Here is a 26,904-nt window from a genome sequence, read left to right on the forward strand (position 1 = left end):
TCACCTCCTCTTTGAATGCTGCCGCTGGCCTGGCTCGTAGGTACAGGACGGCGGGGAAAACAAAGCAGAGGCCCCATGGCAGCCTCCACAGCCTGGGCACCGGTCGGGCATACAGGTGCCAGAGTCGGGAGTCATATGGAGTCCACTGGGCTCTGCAGCATCATACTGCCGGTCAGGCTTGCTGGCCGATGAGGTGGTAGCAGAGCCCATGTGGCTGGGCCCCGCGGTTTGGAGTGCAAAGCCCACATGGCGGGGCTCTGCCACCTTGGATCCCTGGCATCAGGAGCCAGATCAGCATCCTGGAACATCAGCGGCAGGGATGGACAGCCTGCCGGGCTCCCAGGCCGTCTGCTGCCCCGAGGTGGCTCACACACACACACCTCCTGGGGGGGGGTAGGAGGTAGGAGTGCAGCCCTCAGGCGTGGGCTTTGCCATCTGAGTCTCCCTTCTCCCCCCTCCTAGTTCCTCGGCTGGGGGGGTGCGTAACGGGGCCAGGCTGTGGTGCAATCGGTTAGCGTGCGGTACTTATACAGCAATACCGCCTCTAGTTATGCCGAGGTTCCGAGTTCGACACTCACTGGGAGCAAGAGTTCTTTGTCTCCCTTTGACCCCCTTCCCCTATGTTAGGCCAAGCTTGTAACTCACAGAAAGACGTATAAACATGGAAGAAGATCGGGGGGGAGGGTCTCATGGTCCATTTGCTCCCATTTTTTTCTCAGGTTTAGTGTGGGTTTTGTCTGAGGCAGGTTTGTACCCGTTTGCGTGGGACTTTTCACCCTCGTCTGGTGGTGGTTTTCTTTATTATTATTATTATTATTATTATTATTATTATTATTATTTATTAGATTTGTATGCTGCCCCTCTCCGAAGACTCGGGGTGGCTCACAACAGTAATACAAAAGCAATATAACAGTGAAACAAATCTAATATTAAAATAAAACATATCTAAAACCCCAACAATTTAAAACCATACAGCACATACATACCAAACATAAAATATAAAAGCCTGGGGGAGGATGTCTCAGTTCCCCCATGCCTGGCGATAAAGGTGGGTCTTGAGTAATTTGCTAAAGACAAGGAGGGTGGGGGCCATTCTAATCTCCGGGGGGAGTTCTTCCATTGTACACACACCCCTTTTCACAGAAATACTTCCACACGGGGCTGATATCATTCTTACAATTTTGGGGCTTTCTACTTAGTTGTGGGCATGCGTGCTCATTATGCGCAGAATGTTATCATCTTTATTGGTTTCCCCTTATCTTAACAACCACAGCTATTTTGCAGCCCCCCCTTTTTGCTTTTACACCATGAAAGTGATTTGGCTCCATGAGGGCGAGGGTTAGATTTTATTGATTTATTTTATTTATTTGATGTCCATGGTGCCCTTCTCCTTAGACTTGGGGGCAGCTTACAACATATTGGCTATGGCACTTTTTACAGGGCCAGCGTGTTGCCCCCACGACCCAAGTCCTGACACTGTTTTATACATAGGCTATCTTTTCCACCGACCCAATCCTTCACCATGATTATTTTACCTTGTAGCTGTACCCCATAATTGAGGTATAGCTATCTGCAATTTTCTTAAGGCAAAGTGTGAGTCAGGCTGTGATATGTCTCGTTAATTTTTAATACAATCTACCTGAGCCCACCGATGTAGGTCTGCTTGTACGCAAGTACACAATACAGCCTGTCAGTTTGTTCATGCCTGGATCATTCCCTATACTCAGCTCTTTTCCAGTGGAATCTCCATTATGCGGCGGTATTGCATGGGATTGTATTCTCCTTGAATAATAGATCTCATGGGGACAGTATGGTTTCCAAGCAGTGGGTTATTATTTTCATTATTGCCAGTATTATTGATTTTATTTTCCTATTATTCCTATATATCTGGGAGTTGGTCCTCGCCAGGCCTAATAAGCATCTTCGGAGGTAACATTTCTGACATAATGCCAGTACAGTCATGGACACCGGTAACATATGATAGAGCACCTGCATTCCTGGAGCTCATTAGTACACTGGCATGGGACTATGCAACACACGAAGGGGCCATTCTGATACGTGACACACATAAAGCCTGTGTCATCCCGTGGTGCGTATGGTTACTGGGGTCAGGTGCTCATTGGAATTCAGCCGGAGGTGGACCCATCACTTGGTGGGGGTACGCTCAATATATCATCAGGTGCCCATCGGGCCATTATTCTTTTATTACTCTCATCCCATGCAAGTTGCTTTTTATACCTACTGTACAGGGCAGTTTCCTTCCCAAGGTCACCTGACAACACACTGGGGATGCTCATTTACTGTACTGTCTTACATGAAGTCGCAATTGTGGTGAGTCCATAGGGCAGGCTGAGGTCATACTAATCATCTCCAGCTGGGGGGGCGCCAGGTGTCCGGACGGTTACAGGCAGCGAGTTGGACATGTAAGCACCATTCAGGTTGCTGTATGCCTGTTTGATCTGCTTCTGGCAAGGTATTATATTGGCATGGTTTTCCTATTCCCAGCACACTTGTCTGAGGCAGGTGGGAGTCCAGGTTTGCATAACCTATCTGGGTGTATGACATACCTCCTTTCCACTGGTGGAGGGGCCTTTTCTCTTGTGGGTCGGACCGGGCCTCACTCTGCCAAGTGTACTGACTCTCTGCCTTACTAACCTTATGCTTCATTACAGGTAACTCCCCTCCTGCCAGCCGCTTTTGTAGCTGTCTCTGGACTATGGCTGGGAGAGATGGCACCATTGGATTGGTATCCGCTGCTCCTGCCTCAGAGGGTCAGCCAGGTTTCTAGGGTTGGCCCGTAGGGCAAGGCAGTGAACTCCAAAGGGAACCTGACTTCCATTTTAAGCTATGTAGGGCCTAAGGCCGATGTGTCTTGTCCTGGCTAACGTATAGCCAGGTGGGTGGGGCATTCCCAATGTTTACATAGCACACGTATTTCCTGCACCGACTTTGTACATACATAGTTGCCTATCTATTATGCCCCACCGTACAGCAGCGTATAGCCTCTTTGCCCTATTCACAACTCAACTGCCCTCATGCAAGGCCACCTTGGCTGCATTCAGAGTACCTTACATGGCATAGTACTACAGAGACCTTGGGTCGACGATATCACTGGTACACGGGGTGATTGGTATGTTTTCGCCCAGCATTGGGCGCCATTGCCCTCGCCCGTGGGCTTCCTCTTGTTATAGTTGCTACACTGCTTTACCCACACATATAGGTTTAACTATAATCCCCATTGTGGGCCCCGGGGGCCCCGTGCGGTGAAGGGACATTGGGGCCTACATTGGCTTCGTGCGGGGTTGTTCCCTTTTACAACCCTGTGCATCCTTTGCCCTGCCTGCCTTTTTCATTAGACTCTCACCGCTCCGAGTAGCACCTCCCCCCAGCACCACCACCCCACAGTAGAGAGAGAGGCTGGGTAGGCTGGGTTGTCTACGTTCTGGATTTCTCTGGAGATGGGTCCCAGAAGTCACTCCATCTGGTAACGGTTAGCAGACATTCATACAGGTTGGTTGGCTTGCCTCAGTGTTGGTGTGGGGGGGGGGCGTGAGCTGGGGAGCCCCCCCCCCAGACACAGCTACAGCTCTACTACACTGCGCTCTCATTTTCCAAAAACCATCAGTTGCGTACCACTACTCAGGGGCAGTTGGAGGCACCGCAGGTTCTGCTCTGTCAGTCAAAAGCAAGCTATGGGCTGAGGGGGAGGGTTTTTTGTTGCCCTCCCCTTCTCTCTGCATGATGGCAGCTGAGGCGCCATACTCTCCTACACCCCTCCCTGGACTGGCAAGCCCGGGGGGTTGTGTGGCCATTTTATACATTGGTTGGTCGGGGGGCAGTTTCTGGTACATGTTCAGTGATTGGTGAGTTTTCCCTGGGCGTGCCTGTAGTTTAAATTTAGCCATGCCTCCCCTCCCCCAGCCTTTTTTCTCCCCCAGAGAAAAAAGAGAAAAAAGAGTTTACCTGGAGAGCCTGATGTATAGATGCCTTTATCTGTCTGGATGAACACAAAGCCACTCTGGTAAGAAAGGAGAACCACCTTTTCCAATCTCACTGGAAGACCAATTACTTGAACAACCACATACTGATTTTTCCTGGAGTCTTTATTCAGCTCTTTTGCATGAATCTGGATGAGAAGATGAGTAGAGCAGAGCTTCAAATATAATTATTGCTAAAGGCCACCAAAGGCCTCATTCCTAAACAAAACACTAAAACCTTCTAAAATTTTCTACTGGATCAAAAATAAAAACAAAGAGGATCACAGAATGCTACACATAGATTTATTAAATCTTAAAAAATGTATTTCTGGCTTCTGCTAAGTCAGTTTCTGATCTTTCCTCGCAGGAGGCTATGAAGAGGCCCTATAGTGGCCAGCTAAAGCAACATAGTCAATAAAACTAATGAAGAACATACCCACAACATCTCACCTTCCCATTCTGGTGTCCTTTGCCCACTGCTGTGTACCCACAACTTTTTCTCCTTGGCCTTTTCCCCTCCAAATTTACACACCAAGAAAACTCAGCCCCTAATTTTTCCAAGTTCAAGACAAAATGGAATGAGAGTGAGGGAACCCTCATCCCAAATAAACTTTTCTGGTCAACCTTCTCAACCTGGAGAAACATGAATCTCAGCACATAATGAATTCTACTATTTGGGCTGCACATTATAGCTCTACAATCATATAAGAGCTATTCTCTCTTCCCTTTATCATTTTTCAATGGCCCATTATTGGATTATCCAAATACACAGGGATACACACAAGTTAACAGACACCACTTTTACCAATATGAACAAATCTGTCCATAACTCCAGCCTAGTAGTTTTGAAGGTCAGGAGGATAAATTCTGTTGATGAAATTATGGTCCAATTTGCAGAACTTTTTTTCAATTTATCTATCCCTCCAGATGCCAGCAGCTGTTTGACATTCTTTGGGCTCAAGTGCTAGCAGAGTCGGACTTAGTGAAGCCTTGAACAAGATTTGGTCAGGGAATAACATTTCAACACTGAAGCCCTCTGGACTATCCAGGGCTGTTGGAAACAGATCTGTTATAGAAATATACTATTCAATATTCTTCTTTTTTTCTCCTTTAGCATTGTTCATGTTGAGTGTAAACATAGTACTATCAGCACACAGACTAATCCAATTTCTCCTCCATGGATAAGGGAGAACAAAAGTTGTCCAGAAGCCTTTGGAGTTTCCTGACATGTCTATATTCGAAATCTGAAAATTTGGCTCTTTGGCCCAAAAAAATCCTAGATTTTAAGATGGGGAGGAGCTAAAAAAAGTTTAGCCAAAAGAATTAGCCAAAAAAAATGTCTCTCTCTATCTCTCTCTTCCTCCCCCTTTCTATTTCTCTCTCCCTCCCTCCATGTCTCTCTCCTTTTCTTCCTCTCTTTCTTTCTCCCTCCCTTTTTCTTTCCCTCTTCCTCCTTCCTCTTTTTTCTCTCTCTTCCTCTTTGTCTCTTTCTTTCTCTCCCTCCTTCCCTCCCTCTCACTGTTTCTCCCTCTCTCTCCTCTCCTTCACTCTCTCTCTTCCTTCCTCCCTTTCTCTCTCTTTCTCTCTCCCTCTCTCTCTTTCTCTCTCTCTCTCTTATGCTCTCTCTCTTACACACTCTCTCTTTTTCTCTCTCTCTTTCTCTCTCTCTCTATTTCTCTCTCACACTGTCTCTTTCTCTCTCTCTTTCTCTGTCTCTTGCTCTCTCTCTGTCTCTTGCTTTCTTTCTCTCTCTTGCTCTCCCTCTCTTGCTATCTATCTCTTGCTCTCTCCCGCTCTCTCTTACTCTCTCTCTTTCTCTCTCTCTCTCTCTTTCTCACTCTCTCTCTCTTTCTCTCTTTTTCTCTCTCTCTCTCTTTCTCTCTCTCTCTCCTCTCCTCTATTCTACTCTACTCTCCTTTCCCTCCCTCCTCCCTCTATCCATGTCACCTGCCTCGGGTTGTCGTGGGCCTGGCCTGGCCATTTCCAAGAGAGCCATTTCAAAAAGCCAGCGTGGTGCATCTTTTGTGCTCGGAGCAAGCGACAACCCTTCCAAAAAGCTGGACAGATTCAGCCCAGCTCGGCTCAGCCCATGCGCCCCCCTCACCCGCTGTTTTCCCAGCCTCTCCTCTGCAGCAGCAGCAGCATGCAGAGAAGCAACGCTCACCTCAGACCACCATGTACATGAGCTACCTGCTGTTGTGGTTAGCTCTGGCCCAGCTCCTGCCCCAAGGACTGTAGATGTGGGGGAGATCCACATGCTGCAGGCCTGTTTTGCCCCCGGTGGAATCTGCTCATGAAGGCTCCTCTGACCAAGAAGACATGAGTGACAGGGAAGAGGAGAGTGTGGCAGACAGATCAGAAGGAGATCAATTATCTAGCGCCTCCTTAGATTCAGAACAAGAGTTAATGATACAGCCACGCATGCGGAGAGCGATGCATAGGCAACAACAACTGAGAGGTTATTATCAAAGAAAATGAGGCCACCTGTGGTTGGGTGGAGCTGTGGTAATTAGTGAGGCTGCTATAAATAGCAGCCTGTGAGTTTGGCCATTGTGGAGGATTATCTGATTGTTGTGATTCGTGCCTACTTTGCTAACTTTGACCTTTTGTGTGCTGATTTTTCCCCACTTTGAAACTAAACCAGAGCAAAGTGTGTTTCACTTTGTGAAAGAAGAAGGACTGTGAATTGCCTCACAGCTGCAAGCTAAGTATCACAGAACTGATAAGGGACTTGTATAAATTACCAGTTTGTTTGGAGACGAGTGCTCTTTGCTATACAAAGAGAGGGCTTAGTTTAAGTGAATTTTCATTATAAAGAACATTGTTTTGCATTTTCAAATGTGTGTGTGTCTGAAATTTGTACCTGTGAATTTTCGGGAGGAGTCTACCAGAGAGCCCGACAACACCTGCTGGAGAAAGAGAGCCCCTCCTCCATGTGCCCCAGTTCTGTGCGCCATGCAGGGGGGCTGAACTTGAGCATGGCACAGAACTTCGTGGGCACACTGCAGTACCTGGACTATGACTCCTACCATGTGTCCGCTGGGCTCAGGGTGGACAATTCGGCTCAGTCGCCGGGCTCACCCTGGCCAGTGGCTTACGGGGCACCCCTGTGAGATGACTGGAATGGCTTGCAAAAAGTTGCAAGACCAGAAGCTTAGAATCTGCCAGGGAAAAAACATGGAAGCCATGAAGAAGGAAGCTCAGCTTCCACGCTGCCCAAAATCAGCTGATGTGGAGGTCCAGCAATCTCCAGCCAGAGGCTTGTTTCAAAAAATCAGGACTTTTTAAAAATGACCTGGGACATGGGACAAATTACTAAAAAGCATGACTGTCCCGCTGAAAGCGGGACGTCTGGTCACCTTATAACAGTTACTAACCACTAAATTTAGACTGATTCAGCATCTCTAGCAATCTGTTCTAAAATAAGGTGACCAGATTTTAACATTCCCCAGGGGCGGGGGGGGGGGGGAGGATTTGTGACAAAAAGCATCCTGTGGCCTAAAATAAGAAAATGAAAAGTGAAAGTCCATAGCTGTTTCTAGTCCACTCTTGGTTATGTAGATTTATTTAATTAAAAAAGATCTGAAAATAGGCCTATTATTTCTAGAATTTTGATGACTTAGCTGCCTGGCAGCAAGTTTTCCAAAGTCATGAGTTATCTTGAGGAATTAGTATGCCATTCCTTATTTTTTCAGTGGGTGAAAGATAAATCTAAACAGTAACTTATATCTAGAGCTGTTCATATTAAAAAAAGTGTGTGTATGGGTCTTCCTGTGTTTGTGTGTAATGAAACTAATATAGATAATACGTTGTTTTCCTTTTTTCAAATCATTGTAAATTCTGGTTTTTTTAAAAAAATGAAATATTTTCCCATTTTTATTCTATAAAGATACATAAAAACTGTGAAAGAATTACTTGGAATTTAGAACGACATAATACCAAATCCAGAAATATGTTATATAACATAAAATATTATTTTCATTACATTTTCAAGTCCATAAAAATAATATGTGAAAAAAATACTGACTCAGAGTAGTTGAAACTACTGATAGCACTGTACCATTATTTCAGATTCAGAAAATGAAATTGATTAAGGAACCCTTGTCAACAAGATTATTTTAAGCCTTCTTTCCCACCTCCCACCTTTTCGTAGCTTTTTCTGAAAATTAAATGTTTTCTGCGTCCCCACCCCCAAAAAAATTTTGTACACCAAACTCTTATAGACAAAATATAGTAGCTTGCCTGTTCTGCTTTAACAGAGAGGGACATGCTCTCTCTCTCTCTCTCTCTCTCCTGGGCATGCACAAAGTAAACCCCTCCCCACTTTGCTGCCTCCCTCACCCTCCTCAAGCTATTTTACATTTCAATTTTGCGAGTAGAATCTGCCAGGGAAAAAATGGAAGCCATGAAAGAAGGAAGCTCAGCTGATGATCCACCAATGCAGAGGTCCTCCTTTCAGGCAGCATGGAAGCTGAGCTGCCTGCCAGGGGTGATCACGGGGTGATCACCCAGCATCAAAGGATGAAGAAATGGTCCTTCAGGCTTCAAGGCATTCAAGCTGCTGACTGGCTTTTTTTTAAAAAAGCAGGACATTTTAAAAACAACCCGAGACAAATGGTAAAAAAGCAGGACTGTCCCGCCGCATTTCACAGCAAACAAGTAAAGAAATAATATTTTACTTGTTTGCTGTGAAATGCTGTGCATAATCTTTTAGCAATTGTTGCAATAAGAACTGTAAAATAAATATATATGAATCCTATAACTTTGTTTTCCTTTGCTCCCTCGAGTTATATTTTTCATTTTTCCCAATATTTGAAAGTCTAATCATGTTTTTTTTTCTAACGTGCATGGCATTTCCTCTCAAGCAGGATGAGCAGGATTTTAGCTTGATTTCTTTAGGGAGGGATACAATAAACTGTATTGCAACCATCACCATACACCCACCTTTATAGTTGGAGTAACAAGCATGCCTCCTGCTGGATTCATATCTACTCTTTTTTGGAACAAGGTTTTCTGCTTCCGTGGAAAATCATGAATCAAGATGTCAAGCTGTTTTGGAGCATTGTCTCCATGAGCCTCCACCAAAATTTGCTCATTTGTGTCTGTTCGCAGAACACCAGGGGTGATGAGGGTGTAGCTGCAGAAGAAGAAAAGAACATCTCCTGAATTAGTCTGCTTAGGAATAGCGATGGGCGAACCCAACGGTGTTCGGGTTCGGCAAGTTCGGACAAACTTTACACAAAATTCGGCTGAACCGAACCCGAACCTCGAATGCTGCGTGACGTCAAAGCTCTGCCCCCGGAATACCATCGTTTTTTAAATTTACAGATTTTTTATTTTTATTTATTTTTATTTTTATGAAAAAGGATGCCACAGCAATGCTGCACACAAAGGGCGATCCTTTCACATAAAAATAAACATGAAGGAGCTGGGGAATCCCTCCCACGAAGAGATTGTGTGCAGTGGCAGGCAGAGGGGAATCCCCTCCACTCTCCCAGACTCCGCATCAAAAAACCCCACACACCACGCACGCACATCCTCCTTCCAATGTCAAGGGGGAGGTGTGCGGTGGCAGGCAGAGGGGAATCCCCCCCACTCCCCCAGCCTCTGCACCAAAAACCCACACACACTGCGCACGGCCCATCCTCCTTCCAATGGGAGGGGTGCGGTTCGCAGGCAGAGGGGAATCCCCCGCCCCCACTCCCCCAGTCTCTGCACCGAAAGCCAGGAAGTGACATCTCTGTACTGTCAAAGCCCCAGTGTGGACCACCTCGTAAAAATAAACCTGTCAAAGCCCTGGTGGGGACCACCTCAGAAAAATAAACATGTTTATTTTTACCAGGTGGTCCCCACCGGGGCTTTGACGTCGTCACTTCCTGGCTTTTGGTGCGGAGGCTGGGGGAGTGGGGGTGGGGGATCCCCCTCTGCCTGCCACTGTCCCCCTCTGCTTTGACATTGGAAGGAGGATGGGCGCGCGTGGTGTGTGTGCGGAGCATTTCTCCGTTGGGAAAGTAAGATGGTGGCAGGTTTTTTGGTGCGTTAAAGCCGCCGCCAAGGTGGTCCCCGCTGAGAAACTTGCCACTGTCTTACTTTCCCAATGTAGAAACGCTCCCACACATACCGCACGCGCCCATCCTCCTTCCAATGTCAAATCCCCGGTGGGGACCACCTCATAAAAATAAACATGTTTATTTTTACGAGGTGGTCCCCACCGGGGATTTGGTGTCACAGAGATGTCACTTCCTGGCCAGCCAAGGTGACCAAATGCCGAACGCAATCCCGAACTTTGCCCGAAGTAAAAAAAAATATTGGGTTTGTGTTTGGCATACCTAATACCGCAAAATTCGGTACGGACCCGAATTGTGTGAGTTCGGTTCACCCATCACTACTTAGGAAAAGTGAGGCATTTGATGAGGCATCTCCATAATCTTTTTTTTTTTTAGAAAAACACCTGTAAGTCCAGTACCGAATTAAACCACAAATTCCTATATTTCTTGATGTTATCCTCCGTAGTCCAGTGGAGCAGCAATTCAACCCTCCTCCTTGCTCCCCACTGGAACCGAAAATACTCTTGCTGCCTTGAGCACTATTAATGTCTTATATTAACTTAGTAGTGCTCAGTCAGATCCAGATTTGTCCTCCAATAAAATAGATTGTGTGTGTAGATCTGGATGCTTTATTAAAGAGAATGGGAAAAACTTGGAAAAATAGGATACAGGGGTGGACTACTGCCTGGATGGGGGGGAACGCAGTGGGGTAGCAAAAATGGGCCTCCACCCCAGAGCCCCCAATTTGCACTGAAAGATGTTGAAAGAAAATGCAGGGCATCCTGCATAAGCCACACCCTCAGTGTGTTAGTAAAAATTTTGGTAGGCCTTCACTGAACACATACAATAATAACCCAGATACAAAATAAACAGTGTTGAGATGCTGGTGAACATAACAACCAAATCTAAATCTCACCAGCAATGCTGTGTGTATGGGGTGCAGATTTTTGTCTTAAGATGAACATGTGCTACAGATTACGTTAGAATCTTCTTGATGCTTCTGTTTCCTCCAAATGCTAAAGTAAATGGAGTCTGGCTTCTCAGGGTGCACTTGTTTTTTGGAATAAAGTATCCTGAGAAGATAACTCTTAAAGAACCAGGTCACAATAAAGATTTATATCTGGCCATTAGGTGGAACTCAGGATGACAATAAGTACATACACAAACCTTATGCTCAAGCCATGCACTACCTGCCGGCTGGTAGATAGTAGATAGTCTGAGATAGTCACATTAGGTGAGCTGCCATTGCTTTTTTGCTGAATGGTGTAACTGCAGTTTCCAATGGAGGTTCTGGAAACCCTATAGTGATCTAAGTTTCGAATATAACATCCCATTGCTAGCCTCACCCTTAGAATTGCTGAGGTCATCTGATATATATCCAGCACCATTCTGTAGCAACAGAACAAGAGTCACGTCTGAGGGAATCTGGGCAGCGACTTAGTTTTGAGGCTGGAACATCACTGCTCCTGCTACTATACGGCTGCTCTCAGATTCTGCATTGGATGGACGATTTCCATTCATCAAGGATCTGTGAGATGTTGAACACTCTTCCTTCAGAAAATATTCTTGATTGTTCAAGACCCACCTCTGAAAGAAGGAAACTAATTTGTTTTGTGGATGTAATAGTCTCTGATGTATTTGTCTTACACCGAGTGTTAGGATCCTCTGGTGGCTGACTGAATAAGGCTCCTTTCGAGCAAATACCATGGAAAACAGTGCAGAAGACTGCTTCAATTGCTCTTTGGCCTTTACTGATGTTTGTGGTGTGATTATAGACTGTTTCACTATACACTAACTTTGTGGTGGAGCCAGGGGTGGGTTCTACTTATGTTCCCTACTGGTTTGGGGTCGCGTCAGAAGTGCTCCCAGGCTAAACTCATCTGTGCATGTGCAGGAGGCTTTGCGCATGCACAGAGGGTTATTTTCATGTAAATTTGGCTCCAGTGGACAGATTTTAAGTTGGAGGACCAGTTCGGGGGCATGTCCAGCCGGCCATCTCTGCCAGTTCAGCGAGGGGGGGGGGGAGAGAATTCCCACTACCGGTTCTAAAGAACTGGTCTGAACCGTCAGGAACCCACCTCTGGTTGAAGCTGATTTGTGGTTTTTTGCACCTGGGTTGCTGCACAAAGAGGGCTTGCTTCCACAAAGACCCTCAAATCAGGTTCATCATTATTAGATTTATAGCCTGCCTTTATTTATATATATCTTATATCAAGACAGCAGTATATATAAGTTCAAGACAGCAGTATATATAAGTTTGCTGCGTCCTATATTTCCCACAAAACCCACTCCGTGAGGTGAGTTGGGCTGAGAAAGGGACTGGCCCAAAGTTCCCTGCCTAAGGAAGCGCTAGAACTCATAGACTCTTGATTTCAAGGCCGGCACTTTAATCACCACATCAAACTTGCTATACTCATGTTAAAGCAGTATCTACCCACCTGATCCAGCATTTTTTAAAGGCAGCCTTCAGCTCTACAAATTTGGTTTAGTTTGACAACCCCAAGTAAGGGCCGTGAGGAGAAAGGCACTGTGTTGCCATTTTGTAATACAGTAATCCTTCGCTACTTCGCAGTTCATCTTTTGCGGATTCGCTACTTCATGGGTTTTCAAAGGGGGCTTAAATCCATTAAATCTATTGAAAATTTTAAATCCATTAAAAATTCATAATTGTTTTCTACAGTACTACTGTACTCTATTAAAGAAACTGGAAGGATATCAAATGTACAGTAGTTCCAGCGATAGTTCCCTCTAAGCTGAGCAGTGAGCAATCACTCACTTAAAAATCATCATCAACTCAGAGTTTTCCAAACCTGCCCAGAAGCCGAGAGGGAAAGAGTGAGAGGGAAGGAAAGAGAGAGGAAGAGAGGAAGAGAGAGAAACAGATAGAAAAAAGAGAGGAAGGAAAAGAGAAAGAAAAAGAATGGGAGTAAGGAAGAGAGAAAGAAAATCAAAATCTAGTTTGAAACTAGCTCAACTATTTAAGTGGCATTTTGATATTGATAGAGTTGCCCTATTATGAGCTCACTGTTATAGACACACAGTACAGTATTTTATTTTGAAATTCTCTCAGGCAAAACAGGGTGGGTTTCTTGTTTGTTTGTTTGTTTGTTTGTTTGTTTGTTTGTTTGTTTGTTTGTTTACTTACTTACTTACTTACTTACTTACTTACTTATTTATGTGCTGCCCAGTCCCGAAGGGACTGCCGCTCAGACACTATACTTTTCCGCCCCCCCCCCCCCCAAAAAACTAGAGGGAACACTGGTTCCAGCTGAGAAACATTATAAAATGACTGTTTAATGCAAAAGGTGGGTTATAAAAGTCCAAATACTTGTTAATTACATAAAAAAATATCTTTCCTCTACTTCACGGAAATTCATTTTTCACGGGTGGTCTTGAAACAACATCCCCTGTGAAAAATGAGGGATTACTGTACTGGAATGTCAACAGTTGAAGGCTTTTGTAGAACTTGCAGGGAAAGGAAAGGGAGGTTTGATTGCCAGGCCATCTCCATAGTAACACCTTAAGCATATTTATTACAAAAGCAAAAGTAAAGTAATGGAGAAAAGAAAAACATTTTTAGATAGCAGATTAATGAACACATTGTCTTGTGAAAATGAGAGATTAAGGACTTGTAAATCAAATCACTCTAATATTAATATAATAATATTCAGTAAAATATTGCAATCACAGAAGAATTTGAAAAACAACTAGCGGATAAGGAAAAGAGAGAAAGAGTTAGGATGAGATCAGCAACAGAAAGCAAAAGCCTTAAGAGAGGAAAAATTAAAAAATTAACAAATATGGATCAACAGATTAAATGGATTTCAATGAATGTTAATGGACTTAACGCACCAAATAAGAGAAATAAAATATTTACTAAACTTAAAAAATTAAATATGGACATAATTTGCTTACAATAAGTACATATTAAAAGTACATATTTATTTTTAGAAAATAAATCTCTAGGAAAATTGTATGTTTCAGAGTAAAAGAGGAGTGGCAATGTATGTCAAGAAGAATATAGAATCTAAAGATACTCTATATATTCCGATGAAGAAGGAAGAATTTTAATGGTTGAAATAAAGAGGAATATTCAAAATATATTATTGGTTGTGATTTACACACCAAATGATAATCAAGAAATATTCTACACAAGATTATATTAAAAGATTAATGAATTAAAGTATGAAAATATTTGTATACTAGGAGACATTAATGCAATATCAAATATCAGATTGGACCATAAGACTAACAAGCAAATTAAAACAAAAAGCAGGTTAATTCCTAAAGCCTTTTTCATGGTAGAGGAATGGAACCTGATTGATCTCTGGAGAGATAGACATAAGAGAGAACAACAATACACTAGACACAGATCTTGGTCTGGAATTGATATGATATGGACTATGCTAGAATTAAAAAAACAGATAGAAAAAGTGGATATTGAAACAAATGTATGGGTGGATTATAATCCTATCACTGTACAATGGAAAGATAAAAGAAAAAGACCAAGATGGATTTTAAAGAGAGAAATTTTACCAGAAAAAGACTTTGAATTATTTATAAAGAAAGAGATGACATTTTTCTTTAAGAGAATAAAACAGGAGACACTGCTTTACAAATTCTTTGGGACACTGCTAAAGCCTATTTTAGAGGTTTAGTTTCGACTTATACAAGCAATCGAAATAGACAAATTTTTGGATATAAAAATGATCTTCAAAAGAGACATAGGGAACTGGAACAGTTTTTACAATCAGATCCACAAAATACAGAAATTCAGGAAATGTTGGACTTGACAAAGCACAGATTAAATTTGATGGAAAATGAGGAAATAGTTAAAAACATTAAAAAAACAAAAATAGAAGGCAATAAACCAGGGAGATGGTTGGCTTATAAAGTAAGGAAAGATAGAGAAAAGATGGATAAAATACGTAGAGGATGAAGAAGGAGAATTGAAATAAAAAGAAGATGAAAAAAAGGAAATAATATGAGAATTTTAACAAAAATGTTATCGAGGATGAGAAAATTTGTCAATAGGCAGATTTACCTAAAATTCCAGAAACTATTAGGGAGACATTGGATGCTAAAATAACAATGATGGAATTGTCGGAAGCTATTAAGAAACAAAAGAATGGTAAAGCCCTAGGACCTGATGGATTACCAGCTGAGGTTTATAAGGCATTTGAAGAGGTATTTGAACCTATCTTTTTGGATTTTATAAATGAAATATTTATACAAGCTAAAATTCTGGATACTTGGACAGAAACTTATATATCCCGGTGTTGCTGGGGAGAGGCAGATATGGCGGGAGCCACAGAGTTAGCTGTTCCAGGGGAATGAGAGATCTCTGCTTAATAACAATCCCTTGTTCAGGCTCCGTGAGCTCAACCCAGGGCACTGGTGATGAGTGTAATTCTGGCCCTGGGTTCAGGCTGCTGCTACTCAATGCCAGGTTGTTAGTAAATAAAGCTCTCCTCATCCGGAATTTGATTCTGGATGAGGAGGCCGACATGTCATATGTGACTGAAACCTGGCTGGGCCAAGAGGGAGGAGTTCCTCTCTCTGAAATTTGCCCAGCCGGGTTTCAGATATGGCATCAGCCTCAACCCCAGGGAAGTGGGGGAGGAGTGGCTATTATAGCCAGGGAGAGCCCTTGCCTGTGTAGACTCGTTGCTCTAGAAATTGTGGGTTGTGAGTCCCTCCTGGTGAAGTTAGACTTAGGGGTCCAGGAGGGCTTGTTCCTCATGTACCTGCCTCCCAGCTGCGTGTCAATAGCCCTGCCTGTGCTGCTCGAAGAGGTAGCTGGGCTGGTGGTGGGGTTCCCCAGACTTATTGTCTTGGGGGACTTTAATCTACCATCGCATGGTGAAACCTGTGGATTAGCACAGGAGTTAATGGCCACCATGACAGCCATGGATCTGACTCAAGTAGTACAGGGTCCAACTCATGAGGGGGGGCATGCACCCGACATGGGATTCCTCTCTGAGCAACTGAGCAATGGTCTGAGACTAAGGGGCTTAGAAGTGTTGCCTTTGTCATGGTCAGATCATTTTTTATTACAGCTTGACTTCCTGGCTCCAATCCTTCCCCGCAGGGAAAGAAAACTAACTAGGTGGTTCCGCCCCAGACACCTGACGGACCCAGAGGACTTTCAAAAGGCGCTTGGGGGTTATTCCAGATGCACACATCCACAGTTCGTCAGAGTCTCTTGCTGAGTCCTGGAACAAGGCTGCAGCTGGAGGCTCTTGACCGGATTGCACCGTTGCGACCTCTTCGTGGCACTAGACCCTGTAGAGCTCCGTGGTTCAACGAGAAGCTCCAGGAGTTGAACCACCAGAAGAGATGTCTAGAGAGGCGATGGAGGAAGAGTAAGTCCGAATCTGACCGAACACTTGTAAGAGCTCATATTAAGACTTATAAAGTGGCGCTCAAGGCGGCAAGATGCACGTATCATGCCACCTTGATTGCATCAGCAGAATCTCTGTTTAGGGTGACCCGCTCTTTTCTTAACCAGGGGGGAGTTGGGGAGCCCTTGCAGAGTAGTGCTGAGGATTTTAATACATTTTTTGCTGATAAAGTCGCTTGGATCCGAGCGGACCTCGACTCCAATTGGATAACAGAGTCAACTGACAACAAGTCAGTCGAGGTGACTGAGGCCGTACTTGTCCATCTGTCTGGGAAGAGTTTGATCTGGTGACACCTGATGAAGTGAACAAGGCCATTGGAGTTGTGAGTTCCGCCAGCTGCTTACTGGATCCATGTCCCTCCTGGCTGGTTTTCGACCATCAGGGACGTGACAAGGAGCTGTGTCCAGGAGATTGTCAATGCTTCTTTGGGGAGGGGGTCCTTTCCGGCTGCCTACAAGGAGGCACTTGTGTGCCCCCTCCTCAAGAAGCCTTCCCTGGACCCAGCCATTCTTAACAACTATCATCCAGTGTCCAACCTTCCCTTCATGGGGAAGGTTGTTGAGAAGGTGGTGGTGTTCCAACTCCAGTGGTCCTTGGAAGAAGTCGATTATGTAGGCCCTCAGCAGTCAGGATTCAGGCCCGGCTACAGCACGGAAACTGCTTTGGTTGTGTTGATGGATGATCTCTGGCGGGCCCGGGACAGGGGTTTATCCTCTATCCTGGTGCTTCTTGACCTCTCAGCGGCTTTCGATACCATCGACCATGGTATCTTTCTGTGCCGGCTGGAGGGGTTGGGAGTGGGAGGCACTGTCCTTCAGTGGTTCTCCTCCTACCTCTCCAGTCAGTCGCAATCAGTGTTAGAGGGGGGTCAGAGGTCGACCTCTAGGTTTCTCCCTTGTGGGGTGCCTCAGGGGTTGGTCCTCTCCCCCCTCCTATTTAATATCTACATGAAACCGCTGGGTGAGATCATCCAGGGGTATGGGGTGAGATATCATCAGTACACTGATGATACCCAGCTGAACATCTACACCCCATGTCCAGTCAATGAAGCAGTGGAAGTGATGTGCCAGTGCCTCTAGGCTGTTGGGGTCTGGATGGGTGTCAACAGACTCAAACTCAATCCTGATAAGACGGAGTGGCTGTGGGTTTTGCCACCCAAGGACAATTCCATCTGTCCATCCATTACCCTGGGGGGGAATTATTGACTCCCTTAGAGAAGGTCCACAACTTGGGTGTCCTCGTCGATCCACAGCTCACATTAGAGAAACCTCTTTCAGCTGTGGCAAGGGGGGCATTTGCCCAGGTTTGCCTGGTGCACCAGTTGCAGCCCTACCTGGACCAGGAGTCACTGGTCACAGTCACTCATGCCCTCATCACCTCAAGGTTCGATTATTGTAATGCTCTCTTCATGGGGCTATCTTTGAAAAGTGTTCTGAAACTTCAGATCATGCAGAATGCAGCTGCGAGAGCAATCATGGGCTTCCCTAGGTATGCCCATGTTACACCAACACTCGCAGTCTGCATTGGCTGCCGATCGGTTTCCAGTCACAATTCAAAGTGTTGGTTGTGACCTATAAAGCCCTTCATGGCATCAGACCAGAATATCTCCGGGACTGCCTTCTGCTGCATGAATCCCAGCGACCGGTTAACTCCCACAGAGTTGGCCTTCTCCTGGTCCCGTCGACTAAACAATGTCATTTGGCAGGACCCAGGGCAAGAGCCTTTTCTGTGGCGGCCCCGACCTTCTGGAACCAGCCCCCCCCAGAGATTAGAATTGCCCCCACCCACCTTGCCTTTCCTAAACTCCTTAAAACCCACTTCTGCCATCAGGCATGGGGGAATTGAGACATCTCCCCCGGGCCTATACAGTTTATGCATGGTATGTTTTTGTGTATGTTTTGCTTTTTAATAAGGGGTTTTTAGTGACTTTAAATGATTAGATTTGTTCTATATTGTTTTATTGTTGTTGTGAACCGCCCAGAGTGTCTGCGGAGAGGGGCGGCATATAAATCTTAATAATAATAATAATAATAATAATAATAATAATAATAATAATAATAATAATTTATTAGACTTGTATGCCGCCCCTCTCCGAAGACTCAGAGCAGCTCACAACAAAATACAAAGCACAAATCTAATATTAAAAACCATTATAAAAACCCATTATAAAACAGTCATATCATCCAATTAAACAATACATTATTTCAAATAGACTTAAAAGATACTTAAATGAATTTATACATTCAGATCAGAATGGATTTTTGCCTAAAAGACAAATTAAGGACAATATGCGTATAATTTTAAATACTTTAGAATACTACGAACAGCACCCCAAAAAACAGATGGCACTGATGTTTTTGGATGCACAAAAGGCTTTTGACAATTTAAACTGGCAATTTCTAAATAGGCAAATACAATATATGAATTTTGGAGCGAGGTTCTTACATGTCATAGAAGCAATTTATAATAAACAGTCAGCGAGAATAATTGTGAATGGAGATATGACCGATAAAGTAAAAATCACTAAAGGTACAAGACAAGGCTGTCCATTATCACCATTGTTATTTATTTTGACGTTAGAAGTACTGACTAGCGCTATAAGAGCAGACAAAGAGATTTTGGGCCTCAAAATTTGAGATGAACAATATAAACTGCAAGCATTTGCAGATTATTTAGTTTTCATTTTGGAAGAACCACTTATTTCAGGCCCAAAACTCCTAACTCAAATTGAGAGTTATGGAGAAGGAGCAGGACTTAAAATCAATAAAGAGAAAACAAATATGATTGCAAAAAATCTGACAGAAAACCAAAAAATTGATTTAAAGACACTTTTAAACATACAGGTAGTGAAGAGGGTAAAATACTTGGGAATTCAGTTAACAGCAAGATGTTTGACATTGATGGAAGAAAACTATATTAAATTGAAGAAACAAATTGAAACTGATTTGCAAAAGTGGAAAAACTTGCAGTTGTCATTGATGGGCAGGATTGCACTAATTAAGATGAATATTTTACCACAATTGCTTTTTTTTATTTTCAAACATACCAATTAAAGTTAATAAAATCTTTTTTAATGATATGAATAAGATAACAACTAAATTTATTTGGCAAGGAAAAAGACCAAGGATTAGTTTAAAATGTTTACAAGATGTACGAATAAGAGGAGGATTTGGACTTCCAAACTGGCATTTGTATTATCAAGCGGCAGCAATGATGTGGATTAAGAGGATAGATAACACTCAGAAACAAAAGACTTTTGACTTTAGAAGAGCACGATTTACAGATAGGATGGCACTCATTTGTATGGTATGGAAAACGGACTATACATAGGTACTTTCAATGACGTAGCATTAGAAATTTTTTAATTGAAACTTAGGGAAAAATTAAAAACAAACATTATTCTTTAAGTACCTTAGAATTTGAACAAGTTAAAGATACAATGATAAAGTGGATGAAGAATATAGGATATTCAATAGATATTGATAAATGGCAACAAATTTGGGGAATAAATTATAAAATGTCAATGTCAACAGTATATAAAGAGAATATATATTGTTGTGGTTAGTCGGCAGAACAATATATAAGATGCTTTATAGATGGCATGTGACACCAGAAAGATTAGCAAAAATGTTTAAGAATAGATCAAAGAAATGTTGGAAATGTAATTAGGCTCTTTTTATCATATGTGGTGGACATACACAGAAGCTAAGAAATTTTGGAAGCAAATTCAGCATTGGATACAGAAGATTTTGTAAAGGACTATCGAATGTAAAAAAGAAATGTTCCTATTAGGTATTTTACCAGAAAATTTTAATAAAGAAGAAATATATTTGATTATACATATTTTAACAGCAGCTAGAATAGCATATGCACAAAATTGGAAGCTAAATAAAATTCCAGATGAAAGAGAATTATTACATAAGATTTTAGATTGTGCTGAAATGAATAGGCTTACTTTAAAACTTAAAGATAAAGAGGAGTGTGCGTACTATAAGATCTGAGGAAAGTTTTATGAATGGTTGGAAACTAAAAATAATTGAGAAGTATTTTCTTTTAATTACTTTTGAAGAAATACATGATGATTTAATTTTAATCTATTAAAGACCCAGATGACGAAATAAGGATTGGTGGCAGCGTTGGATAAGGAGTTGTTTGTTCGGGTCGTATGTGACCCGAAGCCAAGTTTGAGTCCCTGTAAAAAATTTTCCCTGCATATCTGAAACTTGAAATTTCATGACTATTCATCATTTCAGGGGTTCTCTCTATGAGAATTTTTTTTGGGGGGTGGGGGGCTTAGTTTTTGCTGGGCAAAAAAAGTTACAAATCTTCTGTTCCCGGGTCACCCTGACCCGGACCGAAAACTCTTCATTTGCAGTGCTTATGTTTGGTCTTTTTGAATGCTTTTTTCACTTGGAAAGTAGTCTGAACATTTCTGCACACAATGATATGAAAATTGAAATGAAAAAAGTAAATCTTATTGGTTTATTTTGCGGATATAATGCACGCCCCCCGTTTTTGTGAAATTATTTTCAATTTATGGATAGTTTTGCTTGCAAAATGCATTCTATTTTACTAAAGTTGGTGTGGGATTGGTAGCTTGAACATTTCTGAATATAAGAAAAATATAAAGGAACTGAAAAAAATGATTCTTATTGGTTTTTTAATATCAGAAATAAGCCCCCCCCCCTCGGCTGCTTGCAACCATTTTCACTTTTTATTTTTTTATGCTCCAAATCCGAAATATTCTTTAAAATCTTAGGCATTCATTTACTCAATTTAACAATGCTGATCATCAAAAAATATTTTTGGGGTGGTGGCTAATTGTTTTCTGGGCAAAAAAAATTCATAACTTCGAGTCTGTTTCTGTTCGTATATGACCGGACCAAAAATGATTTTTTTAGGTACTTGAATTTGATCTTTTTGAAAACTTTTTCAACTGGAAAACTAGTTTGAACATTTATGAACATAATGATATGAAAATTGAACTGGAAAAATTGAGACTTATATTTTTATTTTGATCAAAAAGCCCCCCCCCCCCGTCCTTTTTGAATTTCGTGTCAATTTCTATTTTTTAAGGCTACAAATCCCTAAGGAATTTTCCCCCAAAAGGTTTGATATACTAAATTGAACATTTCTGAATATAAGAAAAATATAAATGAACTGGAAAAAAAATGGTTCTTATTGGTTTATTTTTGCCACAAAAGGGCCACACACCCCCCCCCCCGGCCTTGCTATGTGCCATTATTGTCACTGTTTATACATATTTGTCTAGAAATATTTGGAATATCCTTTTGAAAATCAACCACATTGTAGCCAGAGAACTAATTTTATGAAACAAATCCATTTTACTAAAAAAAAGTATGTAAGTTTGAAATTAACAGCATAATTTTTATATAAATTGAAATAATTGAACACGGGGGGAGGCATACATTTATGTGCAAAATAAACCAATATGCATCAATTTTTCCAGTTCAATTTTCATATCATTATGTTCAGAAATGTTCAAGCTACCAATCCCATACCAACTTTAGTAAAATAGAATGTATTTTGCTAGCAAAACTATCCATAAAGTGAAGACTATTTTAAAAAATGGGGGGGGCGTGCATTTCATCAACAAAATAAACCAATATGCATCAATTTTTCCAGTTCAATTTTCATATCATTATGTTCATAAATGTTCAAGCTACCAATCCCACACCAACTTTAGTAAAATAGAATGTATTTTGCAGGCATAATTATCAATAAACCTAAAGAAAATTCACAAAAACGGGGGGGAGGCATATTTATGTGCAAAATAAACCAATAAGGATTAATTTCTTCAGTTCAATTTTCATATCATTGTGTGCAGAAATGTTCAGACTACTTTCCAAGTGAAAAAAGTATTCAAATTGACCAAACATAAGCACTGCAAATGAAGAGCTTTCGGTCCGGGTCAGGGTGACCCGGGAACAGAAGATTTGTTACTTTTCTTAAACAGAACAGCAGTGTTAACACAGAGATGAAAGGATTAAACTAGATATTGAGTTAAGAGGTTAAGATGTTTATGTTTTATTATAAATAGAAAAGGGGAATATAAGGGACTAGATTTCATAATATTGTTATCAGTAGATGAAATATATCTCATGTGTAGTTATTTTTAATTAACTTAGCAAAGAAGAGCATAAAAAGTAAATATTGAAAGTATCATTATCATTTTTTTCTCTGAATGTTTAACGTATCAAAGAAATATCATTAATTATTATTTTAAGTATTGATTGTGTGTTTTTAATTGCTCATATTGTTTTATTGTATGTTGGAAGAAAAATAAAGAAAAATTTTATAACACCCCTCCAAAAAGAAATAAATTGCTGATTTTTTTAAAAAAATACCCTGAAAATATGACATCTGTACAATACATTTATTGGATTGGATTGGATTCTTTATTGGCCAAGTGTGATTGGATACAATAGGAATTGTTCTTTGTGCCTATGCTCTCAGTATACATAAAAGAAAATATAGATTTGTCAAGAATCATGAGGTACAACACTTAGTGATTGTCATAGGGGTCAAATAAGCAATGAAGTAACAATCAATATTAATAAAAATCTTAGGATACAAGTAACAAGTTAAAGTCATACAGTCCTAAGTGGGAGGAAATGGGTGATAGGAATGATGAGAAAAAACTAGTAGAAATAGAAGTGCAGACATAGTAAAAAGTTGACAGTGTTGAGTGATTTAAAATAAAATTATTTACAGTAAAATTTATTTACAATAAAATTAGAAGGGAATTTGTCATTATCCTGCATGGAAACATTATTATTATTATTATTATTATTATTATTATTATTATTATTATTATTATTATTATTATTTATTGGATTTGTATGCCGCCCCTCTCTGCAGACTCCGCATGACCAATTTGCTTTTCGTTACATACATGGCCTTGTAATCCTCCACAAAAAGCCTACATAGCAGATAATTAGATGACAACTCTACTAAGTATCAAAATGCCACTTAAATAGTTGAGCTATTTCAAACTAGATTTTGCTCTCTCTCTTTTTTTGCTCTCTCCTTTCTACCTTTCTCTTTCTCTCTCTCTCTCTTCCTCCTTTCCTCCCTTTCTCTCTATTTCTTTCTCTCTCTCTCCCTTTCCCTCTCTTTCTCTCTTCCTCCCTTTTTATCTTTCTATTTCTCTCTCCTTCCCTCTTTCTTTCTTTCTCTCTTCCTTCCTTCCATTCTCTTTTTTTTTCTTTCTCTCCCTCCTTCCCTCCCTCTCCCTCTCTCCCTTTCTCTCTTTCCCTCATTCGTTCTTTCTCTCTTTTATGGGCCCCAGTGATTCTGCTGCTCCAGCTCCCACTGAGCAGCTCCTTGAGCGAACTAAAGGGTGGGAGTGCTGAGAACCAACATTGTGCTTCCCCCCAACCTTAAAGCCCTGGCTGACAATGGGCAGGTCTCCCATGGGTGGCAGGCAGTGGTGGCAGGCTGTTGACCTCCCTCCCTCCCTCCCTCCCTAACTCCCTCCAATTCTGCTGCTGATCTGGGCTGGGATCGGATGACCGGCAGATCCCCACAGCCCCGTGCCTGCCTGCCTTCCTCCCTGTCTTCCATGTCCCCTCCTACAGCCGAATCTGTTCACCTTTCTCTGTCTTGGCTTCTCTCTCTGAGCCTCTTCCTCTCTGAGCCTCTTCCTCCCTGGGCCACGTGGGAGCTGCAACTCCAGAAGGTGTGCCGCCCCTGCCAACTAGCCAAGAAGAGAGAGCAGCCCTTGGGTGGGAGAAATAGTGGCCGACTCCTACGCAGCATTGGAAAATGCTGCGCAGCAGGTCATTGCTGGGTGTGCGGCTGGGTGGCCGCGCACCTTAGAGGGAGCTGTTATCCAATTTAGAGCATATATTTATTTATTTTATTCACTTGTTTGTTTTGTTAAATACGTAATGGTGGTATACAGAGATATAATATGAGCAAGTTGATCCATAAAGACCCTGGGCAGCAGGATCTCCCAGGCCCACTATACTACAGAGTGCAATTTCATGGTGATGATTACCCATAAATAAACCTATAAATAAACCTATAAATAAATTTAAAAGGTGTACCTAGCCACATAAGCCTTAACAAAACACTGCTTTCTTCTGCTGCAATGATCACACACCAATTATTGCACAGCTGTGGCATGTATTATTATAATGGGCTGACAGTTGTAACCCCAAATACAAATCCTGCCTTTCCAACAGCTTTCCCAAAGTGAAAAGGAAGTGGACCCTATGTTAAAGGTCTTAAACATTGTCTCCTATTTGTAGCTATAGTGGTTAGGTTTCTGTTTCTTTAAAAGCAATAAATTGATTTGGATTCCAGGCCAAGTCCCTAACAAATCCCCATCTAGCAGAGTGTTCAGACATTTGTTCGTCTCTCTTGCATGTCCCTGCTTTGGGTTTACATCCCCAGAGAGTTTGTTTGCAATCCCAAATGGGGCCAGAACTGATCACTTACTTCTCTTTCCTGTTATAAGAATTGTTATATGTATGCTGACAAATCACCTCCTTTTCCTTCCGCTTCTCCTGTCTTTTGCTTTTTCAGTAACTGATTCTCCATATTGGAACCAGAGAAATATAGTCAGCCTCATGGCTGCCATCACTGATATGTCATTTAGTTACACATATTGTATGCCTGCTGCAAAGTCATTTCTGGTTTTCTAGTATAGGTACACACAGCAAAATAAATAGTTTCTGAAAACAAGCAGGTAGGCCAGTCTCTATGTCATTGAAATCTTAGCCATGATGGTAAAAGGTTGTCAGAAACAAAAAAATGTGGGCTGTATTTTTCCAGAGAATCTTCACTCCAATGACAATTCCTCAGCTTAGAACAATGCTGGTGAACCTTTTTTACGTTGGTTGCCAAAAAAGCATTGGTACATGCTATCGTGCATGTGTGAGTGCCCATACCCATAATTCAATGCCTGGGGAGGGCAAAAACAGCTTCCCTCGGTTTCCGGAGGCTCTCTGGAAGCCAGAAATGGCCTGTTTCCCAATTTCTGGTGGGCCCAGTTTCACCCTTCCCTGGAGACGGAGGAGGGTTAAAATGCCATCCCCCTTCCCCCCGGAAGCTCTCTGGAAGCCAAAAATGCCCTCCCAGAGCCTCTGTGTGAGCAAAAAATCAGCTGCCAGCACACACATGCACGTTGGAGCTGGGTTAGGGCAATGGTTTGCATGCCAGCAGATATGGCTCCACATGCCACCTGTGGCACCCGTGCCATAGATTCGCCATCACTGGCTTAGAACATCAGAACCTGTCGCTTCTCCTTATTGATTAATATTTTTACTCCTGTCATGGGGTATATTGGACTTTCTGTGAAAGCCCCAAAATGTTTGGACCCATCTGCAAGAAAATTCATTACCCTGCAAAGGACCACAAGGGTTTACCAGCATTGCTTTATTTCCCCCTGCTGAAATATCTATGATACTTACAGACCCCCATGGGAAGACCATGGAAAACCAATCAATAGAGCAGCCACCAGGTACAGAGCCATCCCCTCCATGGTAGTCCAGAAGGGCAAGCGAAGTGCTGACAACTCCAGTATTTATCCAGAGATCCTGCTTTGAAGCCAAGCCCTTTTGCAATTGCTGAATGTTTAATCAGTACATGGGGGTGGGTGAGAAGTTTGAGAAAGCAGCAAATTTCAGAGGAAAAAGGATTATTTGTCTTCTCTCTCTTAGTTCAACATGATTGCTAAATAGCATTTTTGTGCAATTTATTATAGATATTATGCTATTACGCCTGCAAATATCTCTTTATCTAAAGATCAAGAACTCACAAACTCACTTTCCCTCCCTCCCTCACACAGATTTGGAAGGGCTTTAAAGTAGCCCAAATCTGCCTCTAAACAGATCACAATAAGGCTATTAAGACATTGTTGTTTCCTCAGTTTTTTGAGCAGGAAATGCAATTTATTTGGAGCACCTGTTTTGAGGATCGGTGATATGGGACAGTTATGTTGTAGTTACTTCAGTGTCTACAACCAGATATGGTAGCTCTGGGTATTCCTATTTTTGCTTTCCTCAGAACTTCTCTTGAAGCTACTATGAGGTCCCATTTCAAATTCATGCACATATGTTCTGTAGGAACTTCGCACCCACCCATCTCCTAGAAAAATTAAACATTTTAGAAAATATTAAAAGGGCAGAATATTCTCTCTCAAAGGGAGGCAGAAACTCAGCCCCATTAAGGTCTGAGTCAGTGTACTCTACATAACAAAGATCTACCCCCTTCAGCTCCAGGGTGATGGAATTAACACATGATGCTCAGGACATGGTAGCATTAGCCCTCTACCCATCTCACCACATAGCACCTAGGAAAATGACATCAGCCAGCAAGGCTCAACCAAGCCTGGGAGATAGACAACCCTACCCCTGCCCCCCGGGAGTCTGACCACCAATCAGAGTGCATTTCTTACACAGGGACAGGAAGCTCTAGGGTGGGGCTCAGAGGGGAATAAAACCAAGA

General features: G+C 42.2%; 1 protein-coding gene across 2 annotated transcripts in view; it reads right to left on the reverse strand.

Moving 5' to 3' along the window:
• Positions 1–25,949, reverse strand: part of LOC139161885 (A.superbus venom factor 1-like) — a 100,723-nt gene extending 74,774 nt beyond the window's left edge. For both annotated transcript variants that reach the window (XM_070741581.1, XM_070741580.1), the window contains exons 1-3: positions 25,869–25,949; positions 8,922–9,114; positions 3,964–4,126 (exon numbers count right to left, since the gene is read on the reverse strand). In XM_070741581.1, coding sequence (XP_070597682.1) covers positions 3,964–4,126; positions 8,922–9,114; positions 25,869–25,939 — 427 coding nt within the window. In that variant the 5' untranslated portion in view covers positions 25,940–25,949. The remainder of the gene's footprint in view (positions 1–3,963; positions 4,127–8,921; positions 9,115–25,868) is intronic.
• Between the last annotated feature and the right edge of the window lie 955 nt (positions 25,950–26,904).

Source organism: Erythrolamprus reginae, chromosome 2 (genome assembly GCF_031021105.1).
Source record: "Erythrolamprus reginae isolate rEryReg1 chromosome 2, rEryReg1.hap1, whole genome shotgun sequence".
Taxonomy (NCBI): domain Eukaryota; kingdom Metazoa; phylum Chordata; class Lepidosauria; order Squamata; family Dipsadidae; genus Erythrolamprus; species Erythrolamprus reginae.